At 40.2% G+C, this 27,144-nt stretch overlaps 1 protein-coding gene across 1 annotated transcript in view; it reads left to right on the forward strand.

Moving 5' to 3' along the window:
* LOC106005973 (serine/arginine repetitive matrix protein 1) overlaps window positions 1-26,877 on the forward strand; it is a 532,002-nt gene extending 505,125 nt beyond the window's left edge. Inside the window, exon 5 of the mRNA XM_045088141.1 lies at window positions 26,644-26,877. Within this exon, the coding sequence (XP_044944076.1) occupies window positions 26,644-26,877 (234 nt within the window). The remainder of the gene's footprint in view (window positions 1-26,643) is intronic.
* Window positions 26,878-27,144: the final 267 nt, after the last annotated feature.

The following is a 27,144-nucleotide window of genomic DNA, read 5'->3' on the forward strand; positions in this document are numbered from 1 at the left end:
TCCTTATCTAGTTCCTGATAGAAAAGAGATTATTTCTAGTATTTAGCCATAATATGTGGTATTTCTTTTAGTTTTCTAGTAGATATTACTGTCCCATGTAATTTGCTGAGAGTTTCTCGCTGGTAAAAATGCCACATGTTTTTCTCATTCAGTTCTGGATGAAATGCTAATAACAAACAGCAATAAAAAGACTAACATTCATTGAGTTCTTTATGTTAGTAGTGTTCCAGGTGCTTTAAATTATCTCATTCACTTTGCAAACAACCATTTTACTTGTGGAGAAACTGGGGCACACAATGGTTATTTGACTTGCCCAGGGTCACACAGCTGGTAAGTAGCAGAAGATAGATTGTGATAGGTAGATTCAGTTATTCTGAAACCCCTATTTTGTCTTGATGTGTTCAAGATAGAACAGAAAGAATACAGCTAGTTTAATTTGTTAATATTTAATTTAGTAATTTGAAATTTATAGTTGTAAGTGAGTTAGATTTTAGCGGCCTACCCAAGCAACCTATGTAATGCTCTGGGTAGTTTTTTTTCTTCTTTTGTCTTTTGTAAGATTATGTATGCTTATGGATATAATTATTTTTAAAATATTCTTCCTTTTAATTCCTATTCAAATAATCCTCTGTATTTATAGTTATTTGCCCCCATACCCCCCTAAAGTATGCTTCTTTGTGCCTTTTTTTTGGGGGGGGGGTCAAATTGATTTCTTTCCACCTTCTTTTTTTGAAAGACCTTAATTTCAAAAGTTTGTTTTTCCTTCTCTATTTTACTGAGCTTTATAGAAACTGACTCTCATTAAATTCTACTTTTTATCAGGTGTGCGTTCATAGTTTTTATTTAATTAATTCTTTCATTCTATTTAATTTAATTTAATTTCCTTGATTTTTGGAGGAGAGTGGTAAGATCTTTTGTGGTAATTTCCACTTTCTTTCCATTGTGGTCTCTGGGAATGATTTATAGGATGTGTGTGTGTGTGTGTGTGTGTGTGTGTGTGAAGACATAGTCCATTGTAGTCAATTAGTTTTATGACTTATGAGAAAATGTATATCTAGTTTTAGAGTACAAAGTATTATATAAATGTGTATATATGTGTTTGTTGGTCTAGTTTTTTATTATATTTAAATCTCCTATAGCATTACTTTTTTTTTTTTTTTTACCTATTTGATCTGTCAGAGAGAGAAACAAGTTGAATTTTCTGTGCTAGCTGTACATTTGTCTACTTTTCCATGCATCCTACTTCTTGTTGCTTTTAAAAATTCATTTTAGTTATATTGTATGCTTTAGGTTTTTAAGGTTTCATCCTTGAGGTGGATTATTGCCTGGTATATATAAAATATCTGTTTTTCCTCTTTTACTGGTTTTAACCTTGAATTCCCTATTTACACTGGTTCCCTCGGTATAGGTTCATTTTTTTGTTGTTGGTTTTTGTTTTGTTTTGTTGTTTTTAAACTTTAGACATTATTCTAGCCGCTGGCTTTAAAAATATTCCCCTCTATGGACCTTTATTCCCCTCTTTTTTTTAAAATTGTGACAAAACATATATAAACATTTACCATTTTAACCATCTTTAAGTTCAGTGCTATTAAGTATATTCATAATGTATTATATTATTGTGATTAGCTTATTTATTTTAGCATAATGTCATCAGGGTACATACATGTTGTACCATATGTCAGACTTCCCTTTTTTTTTTTAAGGGTGAATAATCTTCTGTTGTATGTGTAAACCATGGTTTGCTTATTCACTCATCTGCTGGTAGACATTTAGACTGTTTCCACATTTTAGCTATTCTAAATAATACACCTATGAACACGGATGTGCACGTATTTCTTTGAGACCCTGCTTTCAGTTATTTTGAGTGTGTACTCGAATGTGGAATTGCTGGATCATATAGTGATTCTACTTCCAATTTTTTGAGGAACCACCATACTGTTTTTGGCAGCATTATACCATTTTACACTCTCACCAATAGTGCACAAGTCTTTCAAAATTTTTTTTAAATTTTTTTTTTAATTTTTTATTTTTTATAAACATATATTTTTATCCCCAGAGGTACAGGTCTGTGAATCGCCAGGTTTACACACTTCACAGCACTCACCAAAGCACATACCCTCCCCAATGTCCATAATCCCACCCCCCTTCAGCCAACCCCCTCCCCCCAGCAACCCTCAGTTTGTTTTGTGAGATTAAGAGTCACTTATGGTTTGTCTCCCTCCCATTCCCATCTTCTTTCATTGATTCTTCTCCTACCCACTTAAGCCCCCATGTTGCATCACCACTCCTCATATCAGGGAGATCATATGATAGTTGTCTTTCTCTGCTTGACTTATTTCGCTAAGCATGATACGCTCTAGTTCCATCCATGTTGTCGCAAATGGCAAGATTTCATTTCTTTTGATGGCTGCATAGTATTCCATTGTGTATATATACCACATCTTCTTGATCCATTCATCTGTTGATGGACGTCTAGGTTCTTTCCATAGTTTGGCTATTGTGGACATTGCTGCTATAAACATTCGGGTGCACGTGCCCCTTTGGATCACTACGTTTGTATCTTTAGGGTAAATACCCAGTAGTGCAATTGCTGGGTCATAGGGCAGTTCTATTTTCAACAATTTGAGGAACCTCCATGCTGTTTTCCAGAGTGGCTGCACCAGCTTGCATTCCCACCAACAGTGTAGGAGGGTTCCCTTTTCTCGGCATCCTCGCCAGCATCTGTCATTTCCTGACTTGTTGATTTTAGCCATTCTGACAGGTGTGAGGTGATATCTCATTGTGGTTTTGATTTGTATTTCCCTGATGCCGAGTGATATGGAGCACTTTTTCATGTGTCTGTTGGCCATCTGGATGTCTTCTTTGCAGAAATGTCTGTTCATGTCCTCTGCCCATTTCTTGATTGGATTATTTGTTCTTTGGGTGTTGAGTTTGCTAAGTTCTTTATAGATTTTGGACACTAGTCCTTTATCGGATTAGTTGTTTGCAAATATCTTCTCCCATTCTGTCAGTTGTCTTTTGATTTTGTTAACTGTTTCCTTTGCTGTGCAAAAGCTTTTGATCTTGATGAAATCCCAACAGTTCATTTTTGCCCTTGCTTCCCTTGCCTTTGGCATTGTTCCTAGGAAGATGTTGCTGTGGCTGAGGTCGAAGAGGTTGCTGCCTGTGTTCTCCTCAAGGATTTTGATGGATTCCTTTCTCACATTGAGGTCCTTCATCCATTTTGAGTCTATTTTTGTGTGTGGTATAAGGAAATGGTCCAATTTCATTTTTCTGCATGTGGCTGTCCAATTTTCCCAACACCATTTATTGAAGAGGCTGTCTTTTTTCCATTGGACATTCTTTCCTGCTTTGTCTAAGATTAGTTGACCATAGAGTTGAGGGTCTATTTCTGGGCTCTCTATTCTCTTCCATTGATCTATGTGTCTGTTTTTGTGCCAGTACCATGCTGTCTTGATGATGACAGCTTTGTAATAGAGCTTGAAGTCCGGAATTGTGATGCCACTAACTTTGGCTTTCTTTTTCAATATCCCTTTGGCTATTCGAGGTCTTTTCTGGTTCCATATAAATTTTAGGATTATTTGTTCCATTTCTTTGAAAAAGATGGATGGTACTTTGATAGGAATTGCATTAAATATGTAGATTGCTTTAGGTAGCATAGACATTTTCACAATATCTATTCTTCCAATCCAGGAGCATGGAACATTTTTCCATTTCTTTGTGTCTTCCTCAATTTCTTTCATGAGTACTTTATAGTTTTCTGAGTATAGATTCTGCACCTCTTTGGTTAGGTTTATTCCTAGGTATCTTATGGTTTGGGGTGCAATTGTAAATGGGATTCACTCCTTAATTTCTCTTTCTTCTGTCTTGTTGTTGGTGTAGAGAAATGCAACTGATTTCTGTGCATTGATTTTATATCCTGACACTTTACTGAATTCCTGTACAAGTTCTAGCAGTTTTGGAGTGGAGTGTTTTGGGTTTTCCACATCTAGTATCATATCATCTGCAAAGAGTGATAATTTGACTTCTTCTTTGCCGATTTGGATGCCTTTAATTTCCTTTTGTTGTCTGATTGCTGAGGCTTGGACTTCTAGTACTATTTTTAATAGCAGTGGTGATAATGGACATCCCTGCCATGTTCCTGACCTTAGCGGAAAAGCTTTCAGTTTTTCTCCATTGAGAATGATATTTGCGGTGGGTTTTTCATAGATGGGTTTGATGATATTGAGGTATGTGCCCTCTATCCCTACACTTTGAAGAGTTTTGATCAGGAAGGGATGCTGTACTTTGTCAGATGCTTTTTCAGCATCTATTGAGAGTATCATATGGTTCTTGTTCTTTCTTCTGTTGATGTGTTGTATCACATTGACTGATTTGTGGATGTTGAACCAACCTTGCAGCCCTGGAATAAATCCCACTTGGTCATGGTGAATAATCCTTTTAATATACTGTTGAATCCTATTGGCTAGTATTTTGTTGAGTATTTTCGCATCTGTGTTCATCAAGGATATTGGTCTATAACTCTCTTCTTTCAATTTTTTTTATATCCTCATCAACATTTGTTATTTTCTGTTTTTTTATTGTAATCATCCTAATGGATATGAAGTAGTGACTTCTCATAGTTTTGAGTTGCATTTCAGTTAGGGGTTCCTTTGCTTTCTTGAGATTTCTTATGAGTCCTTCAGGGAATGTTGCCTTTGCTTCGTAGCACCTGCTTTGGAGATACTGGCGAGTCTCACTGCTGAGAAGGGTCCACTTCAGCTTATTTCCGAGCACAGTGGATGAGGAGGAGGGTGGTGCTAAAGAGTATAATGGGACAATAGCCAGTCTCTTGGGAAGGGACCCTTCCACCTTTTCTGAGTGTCATCAGACACTAGTTCCTATTTTACCTTTTTCTGAAGTAAGCATCCACCCCCTTCAAATACCACATTTATTTCATTCAGTCAATAAATATTGAGTAAGAGCCAGTTATGTTGTAGACGCTGTTTTAGGAGATAATAATGAAGTCCATGGGTTGATGGAGCTTATATTCTGGTAAGGGGAGACAGATAATAAATAAGGAAAAAAGTAAATATAAAACATGTCCATTAGAGATCAATGCTTTGGAGAAAATTAAAAGGTAGTATTTGTTCTCCATTTCTATGTAGCAAATCACCACTAATCTAGCAGTCTGGAATAAGACAGATTCATCTCAGAGTTTCCTTTGGTCAGGAGTCTAACATGGCATACCTGGCTTCTCTGCTCAGGCAGTCATGTGACGGAAATTAACATGTCTTCCCAGCCTGCCACCACATCTAAGTTGTGGGATCTTTTTGGATTATCGAATGAATTCAGCTCCTTCCATTTATAAGACGAAGATCCTTGTTTTAATCTAATGTCTAACAGCAAGCTGTCCTCGGGTCCTAGAAGCCACCTACCATTTCCTGCCAAGTGGTCCTGTTCACAACATGACAGTTGCTTCTTCAAGATCAGCAGGAGAATTTCTCTGTTGCTGTGAAACTCTGACTTTCTCTTTCCGGGCCCTGTAGACTTAGATTTAAAAGGCTTATGTGACTAGGTCAGACCTGCCCAGATAATCTTCCTTTGGTAAAATCAACTGTGCCATATAACATAACCTGATCAGAGAAGTAAAATCCATTTTCACAGGATTATGCAAGGAGAGTAAACCAGGAGGTGGAGGTCTTGAAGACCATCTTAGAATTCTGCTTACCACACAGAATAAGAGGATAGATAGTTAAGGAGTGGGATGAACATGTGCCATTTTATTAGGATGGATGGCATAGCTACTCTGGCAAGTGGCATGTAAACACAACTATGATATTTGGTGGGGAGGAGGTATTTTCCAGAAGGAAGGACTAGCGAGAGCCATTTGTGGGGAAAAAGTATGCTGAGTGTGTGTTAAGAGACAACAGGGAGGCCAGTAAGGAACAGGGTGATTAAGGGGGAAAGGGAGGGGAGAGATCAGTGGGGGAGGTTCAGGTTCAGAAAAGACCTAAAAACCATCATAACAACATTGATGATTACTCCAAAGTGTTGTTTCTCTGTATAACATCGCAACTTAAAATTCTAACTCTGGAAAAACACATATGAAGTTAAATTGCATTTAGAAAACAATATGAACACCAAATCTGAGTACTGGTTAATGGATTGGAATGACTGAGCTCACAGTTGTTGGTGGGAGTTGAGATTGGATGGGGGTGGGGAATGAGAAAGTATGTAAGTTCAAAGTTTTTAAAGTATTAACAAAAAATATATATTTTTCTGTGTGCAGCTTCTGGAGGGAATAAGAGTATCTGGACACACACACACACACACACACACACTGTAATACAGAGCGATATTTTCAGTTAAGACTAAAAATATGCTGCTTAAAATAAAGACTGTTTCAGTTGCAACTTGTACAAACAAACATGCATGCCTTGCCTAATCTTAACCATGGTTTACTGAATATATATATTAGTTTATGGATTTGATCCTACAAACTTGGGACTTCCGATGTGACAGGAAAAGTGAGATTAGCTTCTTTAATGGGGCCACATATGTTTCCTTTTATGACTGCCAAACCCAATCTGCTGTATCTAGTTAGGCATCCCAAAGACAAAGAAAAAAAGAAAAGTCTTCAACATCAACTCGGCAAATCAAGCCTTCTGCCAGAAAGGGTTACTGAGTAAATGGTTACTAATGTTGCAAGCCATTTTGCAATATTGGCAGTTTCTGACTATGGAGATACAGATTATCCCCATCCATCTTTCCTACTCACCGCAGCAACTTTAAAAGTAATGTGCTGAATATCCAGGCTTTTCTCAGACACTTACCTGGATGTCTCCGTTGCTGCTCCAAGATCTGACAAGTCCTCTCTCTCTTAGAGCTGCTTTTCTGCTAAATCCCCTCTGAGCCGAGGGAGACACCATCTGCTCCACAGCAGTGACAGAGGCATCACTGAAACTCTTCTACTGGTTTTATTCCAATATCCAAACAATAGCTAATTTACTTCTGAAGCAGCTTACTACTCCTAAAGCTCCTCATTTAAGCTCCCATCTTCCCTCCTGTTAATAGTGTTAATTTCTGCAACCTCGAGGCAGATATTTTAGAAACAGCCTTTCATTGACTTGCCTTCCCTTGGCCATTAGTGTGCCTGCAGAGTGAATGACCTTCAGGCCAGACACCTTCCTCATTATGTCAGTAGAAACTACAGAGATTGGGAAGAAGAATGGATCAGGGAGAGGCCAAAAGAATTCTTGGAAAACAATGGCTTCTCAATTCTCACTGTCCTCCCTGATGCATCACAGACAGCAGCTTGTTGCCCAGCACAGTAATCCTCAAAAGGGAAACGCGATTCTCCAGGGACCTTCCCCATAAATTTTCTTTTATCTCTCACTCTCATTTATTTCAAGTATTTTGTTTGGGGGGCGGACCCTTCTGATTAGTTCTGCTTCTGAGATTTATCCATTCAGTAGAAGGCGATGTTGCAAAGACGATGAAGAATGTGCGTTTTGGGATTGGAGATATTTATTTTTGAAACTTAGTCTCACCGTTCACTTGCCCCAGCCCCAGAGTCCTCCGTGATGACTTCACACATTGTCGTGGTGATGTATTAATAATATGCACCAAGAGATGGGCCATGATTCACTGCATGTGCACGTATGTGGTATATATATGTATGTAACACAAACATGCACACACACATCAAGTAAACTGTGCTTCTTTGCAAGTTTATTTGACTCCTTCCCTGATACTCCTCTCAGAGCCTATTCATTTCTCCCTCATTCTGTGGAAGCTACATAGACTACTGAGCACACTCTCAGTAGATTATACCGTAAGGAAGAGGAGAGATGAAGGAAACTGCCATTATGCACAGTTCTAGGTCAATTATACCTATTTGATAATCACAAAAATATAAATGTCTATGTCCACATATATAGTATACTATATACTCACACAGGTATATGAATTTACATGTCTACTCCTAAACCCTTTAAAGCACATTTCCCATATTTGCCAGTGTCATTTCTAGAGTGAACTGGATTACTGGCAGCACTGGAAAAAAACAAACAAAGAAACTTAGAAAGGTCTTATTTTTGTTTAGGACTACAGAGTGAGACATGGTTGCCGACACTTGTAAAATGATAATTATACTCCACTAGTGATATTCCCTTACAAGGGAATTTGCTAGTTAGAAGTAACTAACCAACTTTCTCCTTTGTTTCTGCATTAGTCTGCTCAGGCTACCCCAACAAAATATCATAGACTGGATATCTTAAAACAACAGGAGATTTATTTCCCACAGTCTTGGAGGCTGGGAAGTCCAAAGTCAAGGTGCAGGCCAATTCAGTTTCCTGGAGGGCCTCTCTTTCTGGCTTTCAGATGGTTGCCTGGCTGTGTGCTTACATGGTGGGGAGAGAGAGAGAGAAAGAGAGAGAGAGAGAAAGGAAGTAAGCTCCCTGGTGTCTCTCTCTCTTTTTTTTTTTTTTTTTAATTTTTTATTTTTTTATAAACATGTATTTTTATTCCCAGGGGTACAGGTCTGTGAATCAGCACTCACCAAAGCACATACCTTCCACAATGTCCATAACCCCACCCCCCTTCTCCCAACCCCCCTGGTGTCTCTTTTTATAAAGACGCTAAGACCATCATGAGGGCCCACCTCATGACCTCATCTACCTCATTACCTCCCAAAGACCTCATCTCCAAATATGATCACACTGGTGATTGGGGCTTCAAAATTTTGAATTTTGGGGAGGAAAAATTCAATCCACAGCAGTCCCATACTTGAAAATAGACTTTTCCCTGTAGATGACCCCAGGTCTTTGTTCTTAGCCTTCTGATTCTCTTTATTTATTATTTATTTATTTTTTTACCTGCGTCCTCAGAAACACTATCTTTTAAGGTAAACTTAGCTATTTTGCTTTTGTCTTGGTGCATGGTCAAAAATATGTTTCTCTAGCCTATAATTCTATAACTTTATACTTAGACCTGGTCATCTTTGTTTCTGTAGGGTATTTACAACTGGATATTCTGTAGGTATTTGGAACAAAATACGATAGATATATTAATATTTCTACCCAAATCCATTTTTCTTCTTCCCTGTAGATCTCATCAATACCACTGTTTTACACATTCACCATCTCGGTGAGCTTTTCCTCCTCCCTTGGAATTACAAAATTGGTTGTTTTCTATCAGCATATAAAGACATGTATAAATTGAGCCAAAGCCTCTCCTTTCGTTGCTTATTCTCACTGCATTATGCTAATTGCTGGAAAAAGTACAAAGATTAAAAAAAAATAGTTAAGAGTCTAGAACAGTGTTCAGCAAACTATATCAAGGCAGATCTAGCTCCCTGCTTATTTTTACAATTGAAATTTTATTGTCACTCAGTCATACCTATTTTTTCTAAAATTTTGTTTATTTATTTGTCAGAGAGAGTGTGCACAAGTGGGGGAAGCAGCAGGCAGAGGAAGAAACAGACTCCTCACTGAGCAGGTGGCCCCCCAACTCAATCTCAGAGGTCATAACCTGAGCCTACAGCAGATGTTCAACTGACGGAGCCACCCAGATGTCCCAGTCATACCCATTCTTTCACAGAATATCTGTGGCTGCTTTCACCCTCCAATGCCAGGTTAAATAATTAGTACCTAAATTTTATGGCCCATAAAGACTAAAATATTTACTATCTGGCCCTTTACAGAAAAAGTTTGCCAACCCTGATCTAAAAGGCTGTGGAATGTGTGTGTGCACATGTGTGTACATGTATGTATCTAAATGTATGCCTAAATACATATTCTAACACTTTTAAAGATTTATTTCTTTCTTTATTTGAGAGAGAGAGTGAGAGAGAGAGTAGAGAGAGGGACAGAGGGAGAGGCAGAGAAAGAATCTCAAGCAAGTTCCATATCCAGCTCGGAGTGCAATGTGGAGCTTGATCTCACGACCCTGAGTTCCTGATCTGAGCCGAAATCAAGAGTTGTTTGAGCAGACTGAGTCACCCAGGCACTCCCTAACAGTTTTAAATTTAGATATACCTGTCGCACACACACACAAACATGATAGAAGCTCCAAAATGATGTGATAATAAAGATGAGGGAACAGTTAATATCCGCTAAAGGACTACAGTGGGGTAAGAGTTCACGAGCTCAGATTTCAGTAGAACACTTGAAAATAATCTTTGTAGCAAGAGAACGGGGAGTAGGGCCAGTTCTTTCAACAAACATTTACTGAGTATCTATTGCTATATTCAAATGGATGGAAAGTTTGCTCAGGGTGACAATCTGTCATTTCTTTGTGCCTTCTATAGGACCTGGCACAGTGTCTTGCACGTGTTGACAATAAATGCCTGTTATTTAATTAGCTGAGGAAATAGTTGTAACAAATACACCATAACATCCTACACTATTAACCGTAACAATACTAAGGAGACATTAAGTTCTGGCATTATTTCTTGGAGAAGATGCATTGGAGAGGTGTTATAATCAAAGTTACATGATGGGTAGGACAGTCCTTGAGTAATGATTACCATTTAAAATAACAAATAACAAAACAGGGGCATCTGGGTGGTTCAGTCAGTTAAGTGCCCCACTCTTGATTTTGGCTCAGGTCATGATCTCAGATTGTGAGACTGAGCCCTGCCTTAGGCTCTCAGCCGGGTGTGGAGCCTGTTTGAGGTTCTCTCTCTGATTCTCCCTCTGCACCACTCCCCTCCCCATTTGGGGCCATGTGTCTGTGGGCACATGTGTGTGCATGCTTTCTTCTTCTTTCTCTCAAAAATAAATAAATAATAAATAAATAACCTGAAACAAACAAAAAAATTAAGATTCATTTGTGACTCTATCCTGAATTCTCTGACACTTAGTCCAGTTTTTATTTTGTTTTTTTTCAATCTGTGATGATTTTTATGGAGTGCATTGTTTGCTTTAGAATGAAAACTCAGTAAGTGGTACTACTATTAGAATGAGCTTGATGCCAAGGGCAAACTACTCCTGGTACTTTGCCATACTTTGCAGCATGGAAACAGTAATAGAACTTTCCACTAATAAGCCACTCCTTACATCTTTGGCCGATGGGAATTAATTTTTTAGATACTAGGCCTAATTGAATTAGCTCATCACCTGAAGCTTATACTAATAACTTTGGTGATAGCCTTAAGCTTTCTGCCTTCTAAACTCAGTTCATTTGCAGAGTTGTAGTTACTAATAGACTTCCAATTCTCCAGCCTGGTGCTTTCTGGTGAACTCTAGGCCCATAGTTCTCTATACTGTAGATACACAGACATCTCAACACCAAAAGGTTGAAAATTGAGTTTATTATCTTTGAGGATTAGCTGGGACACCACCCTACTTCCTGGTGATGAACACTTCTGTTTGCTCCCTAAATTAACTGACCACTGTGTCATCATTCACCTGGGAATCACCTGTGATTCTTCACACCTTTCTGCCCGTTCCTCATTTCCAAAAGTCCTAATGACAGTCTCTACTAAATATATCTCAAATCTAGACCTTGCTTCTGGTTATTATCGCCTTTATTCTGTACTATCACCTCTATTCTTTACCTTCCTAATCAACCCCTACCTTTTGGTCCGATTCCACCCCCATCCATTTTCCAGGGACTTCCAGAAAACAATTTGCTCTTACATGAAAATCTAATCATTCACCCATCTTAGTTACCCTTTGCTCTTGGGTAAAAACTTAGACTCCTAAAATCCTTCTGGATTTTGCCCTCCCTATCTTTCCAGGCTTTTTTTTTTTTTTTTTTTTTCTTTTTTTTTTCTTTTCCAGTTTCTGGACCCTTTCCCCAGAATAGCCTCAGGACACACTGCTCTTCTTTTTAACTCTGGACCCACTGATCTTCTCATGTTAATCTTGTTCTCTCTTGCCCCTGAACCTTCACACAGTCAGGACCATGCTTTTAGTACCTTCATCTTCTCTTCATCTAGAATACTCCTCTGTCTTTCAGATACTGTTTTAAAGATCTATTTATTTGAGATAGAGAGAGGGAGAGAGAGGGTGCAAGTGCGGGTATGCATGAATGGGGGGTGGGGCAGAGGGAGAGAAACCTTGGACTCCCTGCTGGGCAGAGAGCTCCCACACCCTCACATGGGGCTCCATCCCAGGACCCTGAGATCATGACCTGAGTCAAACCAAGAGCCAGACGCTCAGTGGACTGAGCCTCCCAGGACCCCTCTTCCAGATACTGTTTTAAATACTACTTCTTCCAATTTATACCCAGCAGTATACACAGCCTCCCTTACAACTTCTTCCTCTGCTGCCACATTATGGTAGGGCACCCTGCTGTATATTCCCGTTTTACTACATTTTACTTCCCCATGAAAACAATTATATCACTATTTATGTGTTTATGCAAATGTTTGTCTCCCTTGCTAATTATTCATCTCTATTAATTTCTTTCTCATAGTTCTAGTCCCAGCCTTTACACAATACTTGGCCCATTGTAGGCCTTCATTAAATAAGTGTTTAATGAGTGAATGGCTGGATGATTCATGCGGAACATCTGCAGGGTGCTAGACGTGGTAGAGATAAGAAGATTATTAACTCCTGCCCCAGCACCACTTCATGGTCTAGCATTGCAATTCCTCTTAAAACAGATGAACTAGCTTACCTCTTGACGTTAAGCTATTAAAAGACTTGTAAGAATCGTTTTCCATTTATCTTATTGTCATTTTTATAGGCTAATTTCATTTTGGGGAATCAGCCCATTCTAGTCTTCAGTCACTCTGGGGCTGTGGGACTGTCCCCCAGGGATGTTCTATGTGACTTTAACTTCCAACACACTCAGACAGAAGCAATAGTGTAGTTGGGCTCATTGAATGTGCATTGAGCCAGGAATTAGCTGTAAAGTGACTTTTAGTGTGGAAAAGAAAAATAAGTATTAGAATCAATTACTCAGATATAAAGAAATTAGCCTTTGCTAGGTTGATTTTTTTTTTTTTTTTCTATTTAGAAGGTAAGAAAGGAACACTAAAAGGAAAGGCGGGAGGGAGGAAAGAAGAGAAAGGGGAAGGAAAAAGGAAGAGAGAAGGAAAGAAGTCTTTCACAAATTCTAGTCCCTAAAGTTATGTGTTTGTACAGTGTTAAAAATAAAAAATTAAGTAGTCACATTTTAATTCAATAATAATCAGTAGTAACATCTAATGAATACGAGACATTCTATTAAATGTTTTGTTAATTTATTTAACCCAATGCCAATCTTATGAGGTAGATTCTCTTATCAGTCCAGCATCACAGAAAAGGAAACTGAGGCACAGGAAGGGTGAGTGGGAAAAACATATTGGTCCTTGGGAAAATACATCCTATTATCATTACAGCAAAGTCTTTTTTTATCACTCAGCATAGGAATCAAATTTGTGGCCTTATGAGGCAAAGTAGCCATTTTCAAAGTAGTGTGTTCATCACCATAATGGTACAATACAGTGCCCTTAGCCTACCGGGAAGAATCTCCGTGCTGAGATGCTAGCATGGGGAATTTATACTCCAAAAACACTATATTGAAAAGAAACCAGAATTTTACAGATATATAAACTGAGGCACATTAAAGATACAGAAATGGCAATGTGGAAGTAGGCTTCACCCCAATCAACACGAATTCCGGTGCTCTGAAGCTACACCAGTATTTAAAGCAGCTCATGTGAACCCATTAAGAAATCTGGATAATATTTTATATCCCGATGAACATGTTTTTGTGAATGCGTCCAAAGGGATCTAATTTACACACATGAAAAGACCAAGGAGCAAGAAGAGCATGTATGCTGGGGTGTGAGATGTATTTCTTAGGTGTATACAATAAAGATGAATCAATGCTTCAGGCCCAAGTATGGGATCTTGTTTACCAACACTCTGCACGGTCAGTAAAATGCTCTCACGCATTTCCTTTACAACTCACACAAAACACATTACTTCTGATAATTCTGGTCACTAAATGTGTGGAAGTTTTCCCCAAAGCAAGCGATTTGGTGCCATGAGGTGGGTGTCCCACAGTTTTTTTTTGTTTTTGTTTTTGTTTTAAATTTATTTATTTGACAGAGATCACAAGCATGCAGAGAGACAGGCAGAGAGAGAGAGGAGGAAGCAGGCTCCCCGCTGAGCAGAGAGCCCGATGCGGAGCTCGATCCCAGGACCCTGAGATCATGACCCGAGCTGAAGGCAGAGACTTTAACCCAGTGAGCCACCCAGGTGCCCCAGGTGTCCCACAGTTTAAGTCAATTCTTACACTGTCTCCCTGGACACAGCGTCAGATCCCACCAGACTGCTGTCCCCACCCCTGCACCATAGATATACACGCGCATGCACAAGCTTCAGAAGCCAGTTGCAGGTCTAGAGCTGTCACTTGTGCTTCTGACCAATTGGCTATTGATCAGAGGTCCTCACGCCCCTCTCCTCATGTTTGATCAATTTGCTAAAGCAGCTCACAGAACTCAAGAAAAGTTTACTTACTACATTATCAATTTTTTATGTAAAATGATATGATAAAGGATTACAGATGAACATGCAGATAGCAGAGATGCATAGCCCACGCTCTGACCGCCAGCACCCCCACGTGGTCACCAGCCTGAAGCTCCATCACCCGAACACCTCCCTTTCAGGATTTTATGGAGGCTTTACCGCATTGGCACAACACTCATGAACTCCATCTGCACCCATTCCCTTCTCTGGAGAATGGGGTTGGGGCTGAAAGTCCCAAACTTCGAATCATGGCTTGGTCTTTCTGGTGATCAGCTCCCCTCCGGAGGCCCTCCAAGTGTTGCCTCCTTAGGACAAAAGATCCAGCCATCACCTAGGAAATCCCAAGGGATTGAGGAGTTTTGTCCCAGGAACCAAATATTAGAACAAAAGTTGCTCCTAGTACTCTTATCACTTAGGAAATCACAAGGGCTTTATGAGCTCTGGGCCAGGAATCAGGGATAGAGATAGAAACCAATGTACAGATTTTCTATTCTTTCATCTCCCAGCCCCAGTCTCTGGCCATGGACCCTTCACAGCAAAATGACATGCAACTCAAAAGATACTGGCATGGGATTAGAATCCCATTTAGCCATTCATCGTTAGTCCAGTTCATCCTCATGTTGTACGAAGAATGTCTCCCTGGGCAAGGCCTCTCAGGGTTGCAGGCTTCCATTTGATCTTGTCAGGTTCCAAAAAGTGGGAGTGGTCTCAGCAAACACCTGTCTTTGCCCGTTCAGGCCCGTTCAGGCATCTGTTATAACTGAGTTCAGACAATAATCATCTCTTGCACTCAGCTTCTTTCACAGTTAATGGGATAGTAGATTTCCCCTCTGCATAACCGTTTATTCATTCTTTTACCGTCAGCTGCTATTCCTTCTACTGTGCATTTTTACCGCAACTCTTCCACCTTTGGGAGGCACATTAAGTTCAACCACCACGGGTCTAGGTTGCAGACAGCAAAGCCAGTCGGGCAGCTGTTCAGCAGCTGTCCACTCCCATTCAGGGAGGTAAGGGGGCAAAGGTGCAGAATTAGAGGGCTATTTGTCACCCCCCAGCCAATATGGCTTCATTCACCACTGGCTCTAGGTTAGCTGAGTGGAGGAAAAGGCACATCCTGCATGGTCAGGCTATGAGAAATTCTGACATAAGTGTTTAAAAACACAGTAACATGGCGCCTGGGTGACTCAGTTGGTTAAGTGACCACCTACAGCTCAGATCCCTGGAGCCGCGTGATCAAATCCCACATCAGGCTCCCTGCTCGGCGGTGAGTCTGCTTCTCTCTCTGAACCCTCCCCTCTCATGCTTTCATTCTTACTCTCTCTCTCTCTCAAATAAATGAGTAAAATCTTTAAAAACAAACAAACAAACAAACGTAGTAACAGTTGCTGGCTTAGGAACCAATCCTGTCTCCAACACTTAGAGCTGCTGTCAGGGTCCTGTGACCATTCCATCAGGTGGGGCAGGGGCAGGGAGTGGGGCAGGGAATAAAAGTTGAGGTGATATGGGGAAGAAAGAAAAAAAAAGTACAATCATTATATTAGTCACCTCTCCTCTTAGCAAGAGCTGCAGAGTCATACCAGTATTCTAAGGGTATGGGAATTTACCAAAGTGAAAAAGCTTAGGAGAGAACAGTGCCTGACTTTGACCTACTGGATTCCTTTCCTGGAGAAGTATGTGAGAGCATCTGCGAGAATGTGAAATTTCCTCTCCATTTGCATTCATGCAAGAAACCCTCTTTGCAACCTCCCAAGTACTCTCGGTCATTCTTTTAATTTGTACTTTGTAGTGGTCAGAGCTTTTTCTTCCTCTAGCCTAACAGGGGTTTACTAGTTACTATGTGGCCATTCCCAGGGTCTAAGAGAGCATCTGGTCAGGACTACCTGGTCCCATCAGATACGAGTGACTGGGGGACTCACGTAGTATGATCTGCTGGTCTAGGGATAGTCTTCAGCAGGGGCTAGGATCCCACCAGGGGGTCTGGCAAGAGCCCTCAAATGGGTCTGCAGAGCACACAGAATGTTCTATCACGTTCCACCCTTTGAAGTTTTGAAGTTAGACAGTAACAATAGCATGAAGTGCCAGAAAGCACCGTGTTTTATGATCATTTTATAAAAACGGTCTCTGATAAGCAAAGCAAATCACTCAGGCCCTTTATATTTACAAGTCATGAAAGAAGCGATGTTAGAAACATCAAGACAGTCCCCCTGTCAGGGAAGCGACAATAACCGTAACAAGAAGGCCTCATTTTCCTCAGAGAAGTCGGTCTGTGGAGACCAAGCAAGAGACTCATCTTTGAGGAATGTTACAAAAGATAGTACGTCAGAGAAGAGAAAACTTTTTTTCTGTTCCTCCGAGGGCGATGGGGTGTGAGAAGAACTTAGAAGTCGTTCCCCGTTTCCTTGGGCAGCCTCCTTCCTTTTGAGTGTCATGATTTAGATCCATTTGAAAGGATTTATTTGAAAGGAGCTTCTTATACCATGGGGCAGTTTGTCTCTCTCTCCCTCGCTTGCCCAGCCTTTGTAAATGAACAAAGTAACCACTTGTCCCACACAGGGTGCAAAGAGAGGTTTGGTGTGGGTTTTACTGTCCATTCAGGCCCTGTTTTCGGCTGGTTGTAAGTGAAATCTTTAGAAACCTCACAGCGGGAATCCTTTGCTTGGGGCACGGGGCGGGGAGGGAACTTTGAAAAACCTATTGAAACTCTGAGAGCCCTTGGGTAGAAACTGTTCTTTTTAGACTTCCTCAGGGGCAGTACAGGGAAATAAACACACACAGGAAGTCATTTAGCCTCTCTGTGAACTTCATGTTGACATTTGCTTACTAAAAAAGTTCATTGTGGGTTCTTATGAAACTGATGCATGTGTGTGTGTATATACATGTGTATGTGTGCGTGGGTATACATGCATGTAGATGTGTATATAAATATTTACTAATTCTTCCTTATTACAATGTTGGCAATGTGATACTAAAAATAAAATGAACAGTTGGGGAAAAAAAGAATGACACAAAAAATATAGGTGTGGTTCCATTTACAACACTGCGCTTGAGGAGTCGAAGCTAGATAGATGTCGTATTTCTGAATTTCTAACCATCTGCTGATTGCCGTCAATCATGGGTACTTGGTCGTGTTTTCTGCTCACGGGCTGACCCAAAATGTCTATTTAGGTGTAATGTTTGGTTCACAACTTTTATCTTTACTTATATGATGCTTGCTTTAGAATGGAAACAACTTTAAAATCTTCAATGAAGGGTCACCGAATCCCTAATGTCAGTGGGAAATGCTGATTTTAAAAAGCCAAAGGAGGGGGCGCCTGGGTGGCTCGGTGGGTTAAGTCTCTGCTTTCGGCTCAAGTCCTGGGATCAAGACTTGTATCAGGCTCTCTGTTCAGTGGAAAGCCTGCTTCCCCTTCTCTCTCTGCCTGCCTCTCTGCCTACTTGCAATTTCTCTTTCTGTCAAATAAGTAAATAAAATGTAAAAAAAAAAAAAAGAAGCCAAAAGAGAACAATAAGGACATTTTACAGGTGAAAATGAAGGTACACGGACAAAGAAAAAGAATACCAGTGCCCCACAAGCAACCATTCGGTTGTTAGGAAGGGAAATGGGGAGTCACCGGAATGGTTCACAGGATTCCCATGAAATGTATTACAGGCCTCGTGGGAACCAGAAAGCTCTCGGTTTCTCTCTCTATCTGCATCACGTGGTCTCAACCCTGCTTCTTTCTGCACATCTGTTCCCTTCACTTTGCATAGTCAGAGGTCATTTAATTGCAATTTCTACTCAAGATCTCCTACGCAGGAAAGAAGGATTTAGTATCTGGATACAGTAATATCTTATGGAACTGAGATCAGGAGTACAGCCAATGTTCAAGAGACCAGAGCCAAAAACTATAAAAGTCACCCAGAACGGAAATGTTCCATTCATGTCCTTTAAGTAAGAGTGTCTCTTGCTTCTTGCCTCTATTACTATCCATAGGTTGTTTTTCCCTCTTCCTCCCCGCCAGCCCCACTAGCCCTCTGAAGGGCTTGGTTTGTTTCTATATCCATACAAACAAACCCCATTTCTACCTTTACATCACTTCTGAGTTCAGGTGCCCAGTGGAGGCTTATGAGTCGTCAGATGACAATTCCGTATTTCCGGGAGAAGTCATCCGATTGGCCCAGGGTGGGTCTGGTGACTACCTGGTTCAACCAGACTCGGGTTGGGCAGGAGATTGGGGGGTGCAGTTAACCTGGGATGACCATGTTTGTACAGGCATACTCTGTGGTCAGCTGGAGCTGTGGGAAGACTGGCAGGGCTGGTAGACTAGTGGAGCACATCTACTACGATAATTATTATGGGGCTCTGCTCTATTAGTACATACAAGTACATTGTATGCATTTCAAAAGTATTTATTATAAAGAATATAAATTCCTTTTAAGACAACTTTGGCAGCATTTTTAGGTTACCATTGGAATATACTTAAAGAAATTTCAGTTTAAATTTATTGAGTGTGTTTCTAGAGTTACCTTGTAATTTCTTCCTGCTGGGGAGGACATTCACTTATGGAGACTAAGAAACTTTTAAAGGAGGCATATGTAGGCAGTTTGAGTTGGTTATTGTGTCATTGCCGATCATTGAACTTGAGTTAACTTTAGAGCATTACATGTAATAATGATATTACCAGCAGGGAAAGGTAACATTATTTTGTAATAGTAAGTGATGCTTATGCCTGCATCCCACAACCATTGTGTGCTCTTTGGGATCACTGACTTTCTCTATATATTCATATCAACTTCTACCTTTAATGGTTTCTCTCTTAATCTCCATTTTAGAGTGCAGTATGCGGTTCATTCCTAAGCCTTATTTTTTGGAGATGACAAGTGGTTAATTGCATAATCAGCCATACTTCTGCCTCCTATGACTCTTCAGTCCTTAGCTCTGTATCTTTCCTAACTGTGTCTTCAGGCTAGTTGCCTAAACATTGTATGCCCCTCTGTCTTCAGGAAAATGTGGACAATAACACCTAGGTTGTCAAATGTTCTGAGGATTCAGAAACAATGTCTGAAACACACATAGCTGTAAATGCTCTATAATAAACATAGCTATAATGTTTAACTCTCAGAGAGGTGGTTGCAGGAGCTACCACTGGTAACCACATAACATTCTCCCAACCCCATCTCTGGCTCATCTTTTTTTTTTTTTTTTTTTTTAAGATTTTATTTATTTATTTTACAGAGAGAGATCACAAGTAGGCAGAGAGGCAGGCAGAGAGAGGAGGAAGCAGGCTCCCTGCTGAGCAGAGAGCCCGATGCGGGACTCGATCCCAGGACCCTGAGATCATGACCTGAGCCGAAGGCAGTGGCTTAACCCACTGAGCCACCCAGGCGCCCCTCTGGCTCATCTTTGATCTGAACTCTAACCCAACTGCAATGGAGGGCTCTTATCCACCAAGCACTAATGGTGTCCTACCTGACTTTAACTGTGTGTTTTTCAACTCTTCCCCAGGCTCTCCTTTGATACCAAGAGAGTTTTTTCTCCCATGTCTAAACATAGCTTAGAAGTGCTAGCAGTGATCATTTCCTTGAGGGCAACCCTTACCCGTTGGGTGACAGAAGCAAGTCCACCAGGGCTCTAACCTCTCATCTCTCCGTGGACAATTCTGGGTGGCATTTTGAGCACTTCTCAAATGTCCCAGGAGACTTCTCTGATTGTTGCTTTATAGCATAGCTCACAATAACATACAGTGATGGTGTATCATTTTCTGAGCCAGTCTCACTGTTCCTTTCCTCCTGATTTTTGTAATTAACCCCCCGTCCCCCTCAAAATACAAAACAGAAAACAAAACACCAAACCAGTCCTTGCCTTAGAATCTGTTTCAGAGAGAATGCAAACCGAGATAGTGGAAGAGGAGGATGGATTATGGAGCACCCAGTCGGGGTGTGAATCCACTCAACTGCTTAGTGGTTCTATATCCCTACAATTTTAAATTATCTCATTTTTCTTCTGCATCAGTTTCCTTGCCTATAAATGCAGATAATAATAGTAACTACCTTATAATATTGTTGTGAGCAACACATGCATTACAGCAGTGGAGATATAAAACGTTTAGAACAGCGTCTGAGAAGTAATAAGTTGCATGTAAATGCTACCTCTTAGTATGCCTTTGTAGCACACACTCAGTTGTGTCTGGAAATCTTAGTGTTATTGCTTTCTTCCCTAATGCATTTTTTTTCTTGTGCAGCTTCCTTCTGCCCCTCCCTTTATCTTTCTTTTGTTTGCTAGTGCTGACTGAGTAGAGCCAACAGCAAGTGCTCCCTGGAGCTCTGTAATTTCTGGAAGCATGTAAGAGGGCCCTTCTTTTGTGCTGTGCTCCATTTTTCTTGCTCCAACAGCCCTGACCTCTGATCTGTTGGCAGACACCAAATGATGCTGCCAGCTCCTGGTTATTCAGATGCTCTTTATCCAGACTCTCTGCTCTTCTCTCTGGCTGCCTGCCTTTTGGCTGTTAGATTTTCTCTGGCATTGCTCTCAGAGGGTAGACCAAGAAGGGAAAAGATAGCAGAACTCAGACTAGCCAATTATGAGGTCTAGAAAATTAGGACTTTTAGATCATTGGGCTTCAGCTTTATGAGACATTTCTATCCTCCACATCCATGGAAAATTCAGAATCAAATTAAGGCCTTTTGGAGCCTTATATTTCACTTCAATTGAAATATAAGAAAGACATAAAATGGGCCCCTGGGTGGCTCAGTTGGTTAAGTGGCTGCCTTACACTCAGATCACGATCTCCCTGTCCTGTGTTTTAGTCCTGCATTGGGTTGGGCGGGGGGTCAGTGGGGGGTCCCTACTCAGCAGAGAGCCTGCTTCTCCCTTCCCCTCTGCCTGCCACTTCCCCTGCTTGTGTGCGCGCTCTCTCTCTCAAATAAATAAAGATCTTAAGAAAGAAAGAAAGACATAAAATGCACAGATCTCAAGTGTTCACGTTTGATGAGTTCTGGCAAATTCATTCACGTAATGAATGCATTCACGTAATGACCACCCAAAATAAGATGGCTAACATTTCCATTACCCCAGAAAATTACCTCATTCCCCTTTCTAATCAATTCTTCTTCATCCCAACCCCCAACAATCACTTTCTTATTTCTATTGTTCTATGTTTTCCTTCCTTTGAACTTAATATAAATGAAGTCGCACATATCTATTCTTTGATTCCTGGTCTTTCTTTATTTGGCATGATCTTCAGACTTATCCATGTAGTTGTATATATCAGAATTTTGTTCTATTTATTGTTGAGTAGTATCCCATTATATGAAAGCACTTTCTTTTTTTTAAACCATTCTCCTCTTGATAGACATTTGAATAAGTTCCAGATTGGGACTATTATGCATAAGGCTACTAGGCACATTCTTATACAATATTTTTGCATAAATCTATTTTCCTTTGGGTAAATAGGGATAGAATTACAAGGTCATAAGTAGAAATAGGCTTAATTTTATCAGAAACCACCAAGCAGAGGACATATAGTTTTACCCTGACAATGTATGAAGTTCCAGGTCCTCCGTAACCTCACCAACATTTAGTGTTGTCAACAGTTTTAGTTTTAGCTACTTGCCTGGATATAAACCGGTATCTTCTTATAGCTTTATTTTATATTTTCCTAATGACCACTGATTTTGAGCACCTCTTCACCATGCTTACTGGCCATCTCAGTATTTTCTTTCATGCATTGTCCTTTCAAATCCTTAACAGTAGTGTAGTCAAGCCAATTTGACCAATATTTTTGAGCCCTTTGCTCTCAGTCATGCAAAAGGAAAATTCAAGTGTCTGGGGTTCTATGACAGATATAAAGAATTTCAGGGGGAGCCTGGGTGGTTCAATCTTTAAGAGTCTGCCTTTGGCTCAGGTCATGATCCCAGGGTTCAGGGATCGAGCCCCACATCAGGTTCCCTGCTCAGCAGGAACCCTGCTTCTCCCACTCCTACTCTCCTTGTTTGTGTTCCCTCTCTCACTGTGTATCTCTCTGTCAAATAAATAAATAAATAAATAATCAATCTAAAAAAAAAAAAAAAGAATTTCAGGAAGGGGTGCTTGGGTGGCTTAGTCAGTTAAGCTCAGGTCATTATGCTGGGATCCTGGGATCGAGCCCCACATTGGGCTCCCTGCTCAGCAGGGTGGCTGATAGTCCTTCTCCCTGTGCCTCTGCCCCTCCACCCATTTGTGTTCTCTCTCTCTTTCTCAAATAAATAAATAAAATTTTTAAAGATTAAAAAAAAGAAGAAGTTCAGGGAATCATCCACCTAACATTGATGCTATCAATGCTCTGCCCATACTTTCTCGGCACTTACTTTCTCAGAGCATTTTAACAGTCCCATGGTACTCTCTACATCAGAACTTTCTTTTGGTGAGGCAGAACAGCTATGCCTGTGCCAGGGAATAATGCTCTCAGTAGTAGACCTCAACCAATGATGAATGGGAATCAGGTTAAATACCCCAGCTTCTTTGAACTTCCGATAAGGTAACTCTGAAACATGTTCTGCACTGTCTCCCATAGCCTCCCAATGGAATTGGTTCTCCATAGTGATAAATTACTCAGTGATGCAAATGAATTGTCTCATCCTTTCTCTGTCACATTTCCTAATCTCCTACTTATTTTCTCTAGAATCACTTCAAAATGAACTACTTATACTCAAGTTCTTGCATGTTCTTCTGAAGAAATACAATTGAGACACCTGTTCCCAAAGATGTGTGTTGAGACATGCGACTTGTTGTGTGACAGACTAATCAGGGGATTTGATGAGTTCTACTCATGAAGTCATGGTATTGATTTTCTGGGTACCACACAAATGAAAGAGCCAGAAGAATGTGAAAGAAAATCTGTAATGTCACTGTAATGTCAGTGTCAGTGTCAGTAGAAGCAAAAGTCCCTTTGGGTTGGTCAACAGAAATACGTTTTCCAGAAAAGGTAGAGTTTGGTAGGGTCAAGTGAACTAAGAGCAGGGGAGTACATTCTAGGAAGTAGATAGGTGTGACAGACATAAATCTTGTTCAGAGTAACAATCTATCTGGAGCTTGAGACTATATAGAAAGGAATAAAAAATAAGCCTTGCATTATTGGTTAGGGTTGGAAAGAATGTTCAAGGAGACTAGGAATTTTGGATTTTGTCTCAGAGGTAATGGAGAACTACTGGACATTTTTCATTAGAGAGTAACACCATAAGAGCAAGTTTCTAGGAAAACTAATCTGATGTCATTGTGTAGAGTGAATTGAGGCTTAAGGTAGAAGGTTGTTGATATAGTTTTAGTGACTTAGATAGAAACTGATAAAATCCTAGAACTGGGTACTCATAATGGGAATGGAAAGGACAGCATCAATTCAAGACCCACTGAAGAGAGTCAATAGAATTTGGTGGCACTAGATAACGGGCTGGAGGACAAATAAATGAGGCACAGGCATTCTAAAAGATCAATGCAGTCACTTTCAAAATAATGCCATAATATTAGCAGAAATAAAGAAATTGTGGGGAGGTGAAATTTTACAGTAACACAATACACTCATTTAATTTTATACACAGTAACTTAAACTTTTGTTCCATTTGTGGTGATTGATAATTATACATCCATATCCAGCAGATATTTTAAGATTTGGGACTGGAATTTAGAAGAGAATACATACTATTAAATTACATCAGAGAGTCATCTTCTTAGAATTAATACTTAAAGCTTTGACCATGAATAAGATCACAAAGGAGGAAAGTTAAAAGAATGAATAGCACAGAGCTGAAAATTAAGCCCTGGCAAAAGACCTCATTTGGGGAAAGCAAATAGAAAGATAAGGACGCAGGTGAGACAGGAAGGTAGAGTCAGAAGGGTCAAGGAGTCAGAGGGAAAGATGATTGCAGTGATAAGGAGATAAACACTTTCAGAGCCTTCCAAGGGCAAGGGAGATAAAGACTCCTTGAGCTGCGAAAAAGGCAATACAGCAATACCCGATCTTGACCTCATTAGACTCTCAGCTAGGTTGGAGAGCTGAAATTTACATATAGTGGGAACAATACAAAACAATGCAATCACAGACTGAAGTGTTTGAGCCACACTGGGAGGGCTGTGTGAGAGTAGGAAGGCAAGGGAATGGGAACTGGGACCAAGTATGAAGTGTAGTTCGAATGTGAGGTTTGTAAAGGAGGGACCAAAAAGAATTTGAAGAGGAAGACCACCATGAATAAAATCATTGAGGAGAGCCTAAAGCAATGTGGGAATGTAATTAAACCAAGAGATGAGTGCATACACAATTTCCAAGAATGTTAAGGTCCAGGAGCTGATCTAAATGTGAAAACTGATAAAGGAACTAACCACGTTTGGTCTTGAAGGAGCAAGCCAGAGAACCTACGGAGCTAGTGAGGGTGATTAATGTTAGTAACCACAGATGCAGAGCCGAAAGCCAAGATACTTTCAGGGCCAATGATAGTTTTGTGGGTGAGCTTGTTACTCTTTGAAGTGATAGTATATATCACACATATAACGTGTGATAGTATATATCACACATATAATATATAAATATGGAGCTTCTATACTTAGGACCATGTACAAAAATCTCCCCCCCTTTTTTTTTTAGATTTTTATTTATTTATTTGAGAGAGAGAAAGAGCAAGCATGAGCAGGGAAAGGGCAGAGGGAGAGGGAGAATCTGACAAACCCACGGAGCAGGAAGCCCATCCCAGGACCCTGGGATCATGACCTGAGCAGAAGGCAGATGCTCAACTGACTGAGCCACCCAGGTGCCCCACCCAAATCCCAATTTTATAGAAGTCTGCTATTGCTTCTCTAACACAGGTTTGTCCTAGGGTGGTAGGCAGCAGGGTCTACCTTCGCATTGCTGGACCTGCACATACCATTGAATTATTGAACACTTGGAGAGGAGGGTACACATGGTTAGTTAGCATGAGGATGAGAGTAGAGACAGAGGGTCGGAAAAAAAAAAAAAAAAAAAAAAAAAAAAAACTTGTCTACGTCAACAAGGCTGTGTTCTCTAGTTTGGAGTTTAAGTATTTTAAGTTGCTTACCAGTGAATCACTGGTTTATCTTTTCTCTTCCCTTTCCAAGTATCTTGAGGCTATTGTGAGAGAAATAGCCTTGCCTAGAACCTTCCAGTTGCTGAGACCCTTGTTTTCTTTCAGTTACTCCAAGATGCCCAAACTTGTCTTCAGAAAAGTCATTCCTCTAAGTATCTAATGATATCAAAATCTAGCCTAATGGGGAACACAATCTCAGGTAGAAGTTTCTTCCCACTAGGTTTCCTGAATATAATGGCAATGAGATTAGCGCATTTTCCTAGTGATTGAGTTGGCATATGCCCATGGATTTATAAATAGAATTTATTGTGGAAGTTGCTGTACTACTTGGGTAAGTAGCTATTGCAATTTGATGATAGAAAGTTATTCTCTGAAAAGAAACTATTATATGTCTTATATGTCGTGGCCATCTGAAAACAAAGAAGATACAAGTGAGTTTTGTTTTCAGTTCATTCTACCCTATATACAGTTATGAACAACCATGTATATTTAACATTTGGCAAGTTAATCGATATTTTCCTATTTCTCTATTTTTAAATACATGGGTACGGCTGGTTGAGGGTAAATGACGGTTTCAAATCCTTCATCATTATGCTGCCGTTAGGTAGTAGAATGGTGACATATGACCAGGTTTCTGTGATGCCTCCCACAGGAAAGCAATAGTATTCATGGAATTTGAAGACTATTTAGAGTTAGGGACTAATCTGTGCCTTAGTCCCATCCTCATAAAGTAAGATTTTCGTTTATTGCATTCAGATGAGATCGACGGTGAATTTCTAGGGTGAACACTGTGATAAGAGAACGTGTATGCAAAATCAACCGTATCCCCACTGTTGTCACCACTAAAACATACCTCATTTCCAGAGGATGGGGTTGCATGTTGCAACTGGGAAAAAAAAATAATCAGTAAGATCCATTTCAATGAACCTTTGTGTTTTGTGATCCAGTTAAAATTCTAACAGTGAGAAAATACTTTTCTCCTAGTCAGTACAGTATTTAATGCCTCCCCTTAAGGAATCAGCCATTTGCCTTAACCAGCCAAGACCTGTGGCACAGTCCTACAAGAAAGTGCCTACTGCTATATATAGCTGACTTGGGTTTTATGCAGAGCTGTCTTTACATTGCATTTCTTTCTTCTTGATAGTCTAGCTCCACAGTGAGAGCCTATCAAACTAGTAAGTCCCGAGTGACCATGAGCCCTGGCTTCAGCTCTCAGTGGAACAGCAGCCAACCAGCCTGGAACACATACTCCTTTCCAAGAGCAAGCTTGCACTATCAGTCCCATGCCAGCTATGCCTACTGTACTGGACACCCTGCTGTAAGTACCCCCATTTTTCTGTATTTAGCATATTGGATACTTCATACAGGTACCTCTTGAACCCAGAGTTGGTATCTCTGAATTAACTGGGCAATTTTTTCCAATGCTGTAATTCTTCTAAGGGGAGAATATGCTGCTGTTGAGTAAAAGAGATGAGTGGTAGAGAACATCTTATGTGCTTAAATGACAGATGTTTGGATGATCTTTGCTGAAAATTCATGTTACATTTATAGATATTTCTGAGTGAAACAGGTTGGTGGAAGTTCTGGAATGACGTTCCTGTAGAGGTTGGATGTTTGTACATCTATGGCTTTGTTTTTTGGCTCC

The sequence above is a fragment of the Mustela putorius genome, unplaced genomic scaffold (assembly GCF_011764305.1).
Source record: "Mustela putorius furo isolate JIRA1106 unplaced genomic scaffold, ASM1176430v1.1 tig00003834_pilon_pilon_pilon, whole genome shotgun sequence".
NCBI classification, from domain to species: domain Eukaryota; kingdom Metazoa; phylum Chordata; class Mammalia; order Carnivora; family Mustelidae; genus Mustela; species Mustela putorius.